This window comes from Mastomys coucha, unplaced genomic scaffold, assembly GCF_008632895.1.
Source record: "Mastomys coucha isolate ucsf_1 unplaced genomic scaffold, UCSF_Mcou_1 pScaffold23, whole genome shotgun sequence".
In the NCBI taxonomy this organism is placed as follows: Eukaryota; Metazoa; Chordata; class Mammalia; order Rodentia; family Muridae; genus Mastomys; species Mastomys coucha.
In genome coordinates this window covers 118,088,179-118,097,103 of record NW_022196906.1, presented here as the reverse complement: position 1 = coordinate 118,097,103, position 8,925 = coordinate 118,088,179, and the positions used below count along the sequence as shown (strand labels likewise).

The following is an 8,925-nucleotide window of genomic DNA, read 5'->3' as shown; positions in this document are numbered from 1 at the left end:
GTTAACTGGAAAGAATTCATGTAAAAACATGCATGGTGTGGAAGAAGTCCTACAGTGGCAAGCTATCTGTTGGTCCTTTGTTTATCTCAAGACAATCCCGATTGAAGATGATGATGATGATGATAATAATAATAATAATAATAATAATAATAATCAATAACAATAACTCAGAGCCCATTTCAGCAGAGTCACAGTTTCTATCTAGTTCCTGTATGCTGTCACCTGTTGGGTACAGGCATCTTCTTCCCTGAGCCCATTTTCCATTTCTGTCTCCAGGTCATGCCCTCCTCCTTGCTGTCTCATGGTGCTCACTAGGGCTGCTGAGTTAACTGTAAGTCTACCTATATCATACAAAGGCCATGTTATAGGGATCAGCCTAAACAAAACAACCAACCTGGTACCTTGTGTCTCAACCTACAGTGAGAGTTGTCCTATTAGGAATTTGCTGTATCAGCTATAATGATCTTGAGGTACCATGATTTTTGCATTAACTAACATGCATTGTTTCATTACAACTGAAAATACAATCTTGTAGACTCTTGAACAACAGAAAAGATAATAACTTTTCATAGCTATGAACTTTTTGTTCTTATCTACAACTGCCTTCCTCCCCAGAGCTTTCATGGAGACAACAGTGGCACAGCCAGTGCTGTGATTAGAGGCAGAAGAGTCCTATCATTACAGAGCTGGGATTGAGCAACCCACTCATAAATTTCTACTTCAGCTCTCATTCTGTGTCTTGTGCCACATTTCTGTAACCTGAGGCAATCTGTAGCTGTGTGTCATCACTTCTAAGGTCTTGCACCACAATGCAGCATCCTGTGGCAATTTGTACCTCTGTTTCATCACTTCTAAATGGGAACAGTTTGCCCACTTAACATTAAGTCCAAACTCTTTAGTTAGAACAGTGAGATAAAGTCTCCTTTTATGTTTGATCCAATGAGCTCCTTATACAATTACTCTTGAAATAATTGAATGAATTACACACACACACACACACACACACACACACACACACACACAGACATTCGTTTGTTCTGTGTTCCTTTTAGTCTACAGGTCCATGTGAGTAGAAAATGCAATGGCTCCTTACCCTCCATTTCATCCCTAGGATTTGATAGTCACTAAGTATCAATCAGCAGTTCATTGGTTAAAGGAATATAACCATTGTCTTGTCTTTGTTGCCTAGGACTCACTGTCTTTAACAGAAAAGTAAATTCAGAAGCTATTGTTCCTGACCAGTTCCTCACCAAAGGATGGAGATTTTAGATATCACAGAAGCCTACCCCACAACTACAGAATATGACTATGGAGACTCTACTCCATGCCAAAAGACTGCTGTAAGAGCCTTTGGGGCTGGACTTCTGCCCCCCCTGTACTCTCTTGTGTTCATCATTGGAGTGGTAGGCAATGTCCTGGTGATTCTGGTGCTCATGCAGCATAGGAGGCTTCAAAGCATGACGAGCATCTACCTGTTCAACCTGGCTGTCTCTGATCTGGTCTTCCTTTTCACTTTACCTTTCTGGATTGACTACAAGTTGAAAGACAACTGGGTTTTTGGTGATGCCATGTGCAAGCTTCTCTCTGGGTTTTATTACCTGGGCTTATATAGTGAGATCTTCTTTATCATCCTGCTGACGATTGACAGATACCTGGCCATTGTCCATGCAGTGTTTGCCCTGAGGGCCCGAACTGTCACTTTTGGCATCATCACCAGTATTATCACCTGGGTCCTAGCCATCTTAGCTTCTATTCCTGCCTTATATTTTTTTAAGGCCCAGTGGGAGTTCACTCACCATACCTGTAGCCCTCATTTCCCCTATGAGAGCCTGAAGCAGTGGAAAAGGTTTCAGGCTCTAAAGCTAAACCTCCTTGGACTAATTTTGCCTCTGTTAGTCATGATAATCTGCTATGCAGGGATCATCAGAATTCTGCTCAGACGACCCAATGAGAAGAAGGCCAAAGCCGTGCGTCTGATATTTGCAATTACTCTTCTATTCTTCCTCCTCTGGACCCCCTACAACTTGACTGTATTTGTTTCTGCTTTCCAAGATGCTCTATTCACCAATCCGTGTGAGCAGAGCAAGCAGTTAGATCTGGCCATGCAGGTGACTGAGGTGATTGCCTACACCCACTGTTGTGTCAACCCAATCATTTATGTCTTTGTGGGTGAACGGTTCTGGAAGTACCTTCGGCAGCTGTTTCAAAGGCATGTGGCTATACCGCTCGCAAAATGGCTGCCCTTCCTCTCTGTGGACCAACTAGAAAGGACCAGTTCCATATCTCCATCCACAGGAGAACATGAGCTTTCTGCTGGCTTCTGATTCAGACCCTAGGTGTCAACCAAGGTATAAAAGGGAGTGAAGAGATAGTATATAGCTCTCCAAGACAGATACTGACAGTTCTTACAGTGAGGATTCCCAATCTTATGGAGTCAAAGGGAACTTGGAGGTAGCTTAGGTATAAATCACCTTTTTAATGGTTTCCTTGAATTTCTCTCTGTTAGAAAGGAGATGAATAAAAAAGTGGGACATTCCAGAAACTGGAATAATGGTGACAATGAGTGGCTTGGACCCAATAAGAGACAGGATATGTGGTTATTAACTTAAAACAAAGCCACTATTTTTACTGAACTCAACTCCTAATGATGTGATATTCTGAAAAAAATTTAAAGTATTGTAATAGAGAAAAATTTTGCATATTTGCATATTGACATAAATTATAAAGTATAAGATGTGTCAAAAAATTAAAACTGTAACAAACTAAAGTTTTTCTGTCCAGTTATTTTACATGATTAGCAAAGATACAAATAGATCACAGAATAAATACAATAGCATAGATATGAAAATACTGATCACAAGGAAATAACAATTAAAATATAAAAGTTCTTTTGGATGCTAAAAGTGGTGAATAAATATTATTTTATTTTACTAATGAAAATGCATAGTACAGATATGTATATGGCAAAAAATAGTCAATGACTTGCAGTTTGATACAAATGTAAATTAGTGCAGCATTCCTGAAAAGGAATTTGAAAAGTTCAAGAATACCCAAAAGCTAAGTAGTCAATTTTAGGGTGATATTAACAAATGCTATTAAAATGTCATATAGTTTAATTTCAGAAATATTAAATGTCAGTCAAAATGGTATATTTTAAAGATTTTTATTGATCTGGGAATAGTTCATAATATTATTAAATTAAAATGGACAATAAAAAACTGGCAAAATGGCTCACTGGAAAAGGTACTTACCACCAAGCTTAACAACCTCAGTTCAATTTTAGGAACCCACATGATAAAAGGACAGAACTGACTCTAGCAAATAGTCCTCTGATCTCTATATGTGCACACATATGAAGACATACACACAAATAAATTAATGCAAGAAAGAAAAATATAGGATTCTTTTGACCCAAATTTTATATATGGAAAGAACAAACTAAAATAATACATCAATCCATTTCCTCTGATATAGTAAAATCCCCAAAGTTGGAACTTTATAAAGAATAAAGGTTTGTTTAGCTTGAAGCTTTGGAGACTCAGCATGACATTTTGCTCAGCTCCCGTAAGAACGCCATTGTTATGTCACTGCACAGAATAGCCTTCACGATCTGAGCATAGGCAAGAAGGCAAAAATCACATGGAGTGGCAGGAATCTGAAGAACTAAAGAGACCTGTCTCTTGTGGGGACCACCAAGTGTCCTCCGAGAATGACTTAGTTCCTTTCAAGAGTAATATCACTGATAATATAATCACTTCCCACTTGGCTCAACACCATTAAAGGTGTCATCACCCATACACTGAGAACCAAGCCACCAACATGAGTCCTTGGAGACAACTCAAAACCATAACAAAGTGAAGATTCCTAGTAGTTACAGGTATGGCAGGGTTTGATTAGGCCAATGAGTCCCCAGAATTACAAGTGAATGCCACCATACCTAGATTTTTTTTTAAAGAAGGATGATGAAAATCAAACTCAGGTCCTCGTGCTTTCAAAGTACGTACTTCACCAGCTGAACCACATTCCCATGTATTTAAATATTTGTTTAAAGAGTTGTTAAACAAACAACAAAAACATGGTTTATAAATGGAAAAACAAACCTTAATAAAAAGATTTTTTTCAACATTTAAAACTTTTCTATTTCAATGATACCTTTAAGAAAATTAAAAGACAAGGAATAAAATGAAAGAAAATACTTACAAAATATAGTCTGATATAAGACATATTCAGCATTCATAAAGAGCTCATCTAGCTCAGAAGAAAACAAACAACCTAACCAAAAATACAAAAAAATAACACGTATTTCACTGTGGATAGTAGACAAATGACTGAAGAAGTATTAAAATGTTTTTATATCTTATTAAAGAAATAAAGTCACAAAAACCACAGTCACATTGCTTTTTATACTCAATAGAATTACTTTGAGACATACGTCATACACAAATTAAATGTTAACAAGGGTATGGAGATACAAAACCTCACATGCTGTTGGTATTGTTGTAAAATGACACAACCACTTTTGAAAGCAATTTATTTTTCTGAAAATGTTAAACATCAACTTAACAATCCCACTTCTTAATAATATCCAAGAGAAAAAAAAGCATGCCCCCATAAAATTTGTGGATGATCCCTGCCATAAATCAAAAATGATCTATTTATATCTATCTATTTAGACATATCTATCAACTGGTAAGTAGAAAAAATGTGTATCTGTTAAGTGGAATTCTTCTTTAATATTTATTTTTATGTGTGAGTATTTGCCTTCATGTATATATGCACACCACAGGTGTTCCTGGTGCCCATAGAGGCCAAAGATGATATCAGATAGTCAAGAACCAGTTACAAAGTGTTGGGCTATCATGTAGGTGCTGGAAAACAAACCAAAGCCTTATGGAAGAGTGGCAAGTATACTATTGATCAATAAAAGGCAGTAAAATAAGCTGATATGGTGGCAAACACCATAATCCCTGCACTAGGGAGACAGAGGCCAGCCTGGTCTACAAAGTGAATTCCAGGACAGTCAAGGCTATTAAACAGAAACCCTGTATCAAAACAAACAAAAAACAAAGAAAGAAAGAAAGAAAGAAAGAAAGAAAGAAAGAAAGAAAGAAAGGAAGAAAGAAAGAAAGAAAGAAAGAAAGGAAGAGAGAAAGAAAGAAAGGAAGGAAGGAAGGAAGGGAGGAAGGAAGGAAGGAAGGAAGAAAAAGACAGCAAAATACTAGCATCTTTTATGTGGTAAGAGAGCCTCAGAAACATCATGCTATGTGAAAGGATTCAGCCTCAAGAAACCACCTCTTATATGATTTAATTCACATAGTCCAGAAGGCAAATAAAGAAACAGAAAGTAGATCAGTTTGAAACATCCTAGGCTGGAAAAATTCTAACTGTGAGGAGTGTGAGTGAATTTGGTAGAGGGATGGGAAAAACAAATTTGGGATGATCGTATCAAGTAACATTAAAACACTCTACCTTATAAATGAACGAACTTTACTATATGCAGAACATATCTCATAAAGTTACTAAAATTTATGTGATTTAAAAAAAAAACTTTTCCAGAGGCCTGAAAAGGATGTTAGATTCCCAGGAACCAGGGTTATATGAAGTTGTAAAATAAATCGCCTGACATAGATACTGGGAATCAAGCTCAGGTACTATGCAAGAGCAGTACATGTTTTTAATCATCAAGCCATCTGTCCAGCCCATAAAATGTATGTGATTTTTTTATCCCTGAAGAATATTTGAAACTTGTAGCAAAGAATTGACAAAAAAAGAAAGAATTCTATTTTTAGTGTTCACGGTTTAATTTTGTTTGCAATAATTATGTTCTATATGTGATTAATGTCACCATTTTATGCAGAATCTGTCTATAAAACTTCACAAATAGAATTATTGTCTAGTATACAATATTCCAGTGGAGCACCATCAATTATCAGCTCCCTAAGAAATCCCAGAACCTAAAATACAAAATCTTTTGCTAAGCTAAGGACTCAAAAATATCAGACTGTAGATGTTAATGTTCCCAGTAATGCTGGTAAAGAATGATATACATGTATAACTTTCAAAAATAGTGTCTTATGTTGTGAGCTGTTCAGAGAGGAATAAACACCATCCCTTTCTCCTCCCTCTAGAATGTTTCACCACAATAATTAGTCTGCAAAAGGTGAACACCCTCACAGTTGGTCTCACATGTACTTGGCCACATTAGACTAGAATCATCACATTGAATAAAGAGTTCATATGAGATCTTCTCTTTGGCAAACATGACTATATAATAGCATTACCACTTAAGAGCTTTTCACAGCTTTAAGCTACATATTTGTTTCCATCTGACATGTTTTGTTTTGTTTTGTTTTTTATGTGTGTGGCTTTTAGAAAATATCTCTATCTTCTCCTTATTAAAAGAGATAAAGCTGATATTCCTCAAGGGATTTCTTTCTTAGACACCCTGCTCTGAAACATTTTTCAGTAGAACAGTTGTTGCAACAAGAAACAAAGCAAATGTTTACACCATACTGAACTGCTCCAATCTAGTCATCTATGTCTTACAGCTGGGTTGTGAGTTATCTTCACATTAACACCATTACATTTGAATACTTTACACTCCCTACACTGTCATGGACACTACATCTCTGTTGTCTGTAGCCACCTATCTGGCCTTCTGTAGTATATCCTTGTTATGACAGCCATCCACAGTATACCCAAGAATGATCACCTTCCACCCAGATGAAGGGGTCTCTTAGACACTCTAGTTGCCTAAATAATGGTTGCCTAGATAACCATATCTTAAATACAGATAGCAGTGAAAGACCCCCAGAACTGGGGAGATCCTTACTCAAGTCTCGGGATGACGCGACCACCCAATAACTCACGACAGACTGAACTTGCTGCAATCACATGAGGTTTATTTGGGATAGGCCAGTACTGGGGTCGATCTCGTGACCATGCTGGCCAGAGGAGTTCAACCTCGAACACATGAAGTGAGGGGTGTTTAAAGGGAAAATCCACAGTCTGGGGTTGGGGGGAGAGGGTTACCAAGGAAACATAACAAAAAAACAGTGGAAAATTTCAGAGGGACCCAACCCAAGGTATTCAGTTAGGGAGGGGAACATATTCATTGTAGGAATGTAATCTTTATCTACTAGTCGACGGGGTGGAGTGCCTCAGCAGGGTGTAGAGCCTTGTAAACCAGTAGACCTTCATTCCTAGTTCCGCCCTCATTGTGGATCAGTCAGGAGGGGCAGGTTTCAGGAACCAGAGCCCTGAGGCTCTGGGTTAGCAAAGTTCCTGGAACTAGCTACTTCACCTTTTTGGCTTGTTACAGGTTTTCCATGCTCCCTTTTAGGTAAAGGTTATATATTATACATACATTTCTATTAAATGCCCTCATTTTAAATTCTAAGATTCTCCAGCCTTTCAGCAGAAGGGACTTTGCAGATAGGATTAAGTCAAGGCTTTTGAAATGGAGATGTTAGCCTAGTAGGTTTTAAATATATAGCCAGTCCTCTAGGAATGAGAGGACCTAATGCATTCCTTCTTAAAAAAGACAGACATGTTAGGCCTTAAGTTTCAGTTTCCCAAAGAAGCAAGCAAGGCTCCTCAGAAGAGCCATAGACAATGGGGCATTAGTCAATAACCACCCTGATATATGGCAGAGAGAGATAATGAGCCCCGATTGGGACAGTCCCTGGAATTCTTCACCAAAAAATGGTTGAAGTAGCATAGCAACCAATCAAAATTGTAATAATGTCACTGCTGCACTTTTAGCCCATCATGTTAGAAGTTACCTAAACCTTCTAGAAAATTCCCATACCCTGTATAAAGAGGCTTGCGAGCTCCTCTGGCCATTGTCATTCTGGTGAATGATCGACCCCCACATGATAGTTGTTTCTGCAGAATAAACACTCTTTGCCTTTGCATACTATTTGATTCTGGGGTCTTCCTTCTGAGATTCTTGAACCCTAGCAAGAGGAAGGTAGAGGAATATTGAATTACTGGAGAAGGAAAAACAACACCAAAAGACACAACTGAGGAATCCTGCCAGCCAAGAACAACTTTTAAAAAACAAAAATAGATTTTTCCATGGAGTCAATAGAGAAAAGCATCTCTTTTAACCCCAGTAAGAGTCATTTGAGACCTCTGACACCCACACTGTAGATTAAATGTGTGTTGTTTAAAGACTTAACATCTGTGTAAAATTGTTCTGGTGGGTACAGGAAATTCACATAGACACCATGGTTACGGTTTTATCCTTCTTATAGCCAGCATCCAACCAAATGGTAGTTAATACCTTCCCCTCCTTCCTTTCCCATCTAGAAACCTGATCCCCAAATGTCTTTACAGTACCTATTTTGTTCTTGTTAGTGTTGCTTTGTTTTTGAGGCAAGTTCTTCCTGTGTAACCCAAACTATCCTCAAATTTGTTGTGTAGCCTAGTCTGGTCTCAAACTCACAATAGCTTCAAGTGCAGAGTTATAGGTACTGATTCTTAAGTTTGGCTATATTTTTCATATTTAGAAACTCATCTCAAGAATATCATTATAACCACTAAGATGTTGCAAAACTACAGTCACTTGAAGTCTTTCAGTTCCACAAAGGCTTTAAGAGCCCACAGAAGGTTATTTCCAGGTCAGAAATCCCCCTAGGATAGGCCAAAAGAAGGTCATTATCCCTGTGTGTTCCTCTAGCAACTAGGAATTGCCTTCTTCCAATAATTCTGCAGGCTATTCATTAATTCTGGGCCAGCCAACCTACAACATGAGAAACTGGGCAGCCATGAACACAAGGAGCATCTGAGGAAGATCAAGAACAACCTCTGTCTGCCATGTGATGTTGTGGGAAAGAGAAAGATTCCCTCCTCCTACCCCTTCCTCCTCACCATCTATGGCAGGAAGGGAAATTGGCCCTGTCCTTCACCAGCAAAAGCACT

General features: G+C 38.1%; 1 protein-coding gene across 2 annotated transcripts in view; it reads left to right on the top strand.

The window, feature by feature from the left end:
• The window catches only part of LOC116073407 (C-C chemokine receptor type 1), a 7,073-nt gene extending 2,990 nt beyond the window's left edge, over positions 1-4,083 (top strand). The window contains exons 2-3 of one of the 2 annotated variants that reach the window (XM_031345301.1): positions 277-331; positions 1,190-4,083. In XM_031345301.1, the coding sequence (XP_031201161.1) occupies positions 1,257-2,324 (1,068 nt within the window). In that variant the 5' untranslated portion in view covers positions 277-331; positions 1,190-1,256 and the 3' untranslated portion in view covers positions 2,325-4,083. The remainder of the gene's footprint in view (positions 1-276; positions 332-1,189) is intronic. The other variant, XM_031345300.1, reaches the window with a different exon arrangement.
• The last annotated feature ends 4,842 nt before the right edge of the window (positions 4,084-8,925 follow it).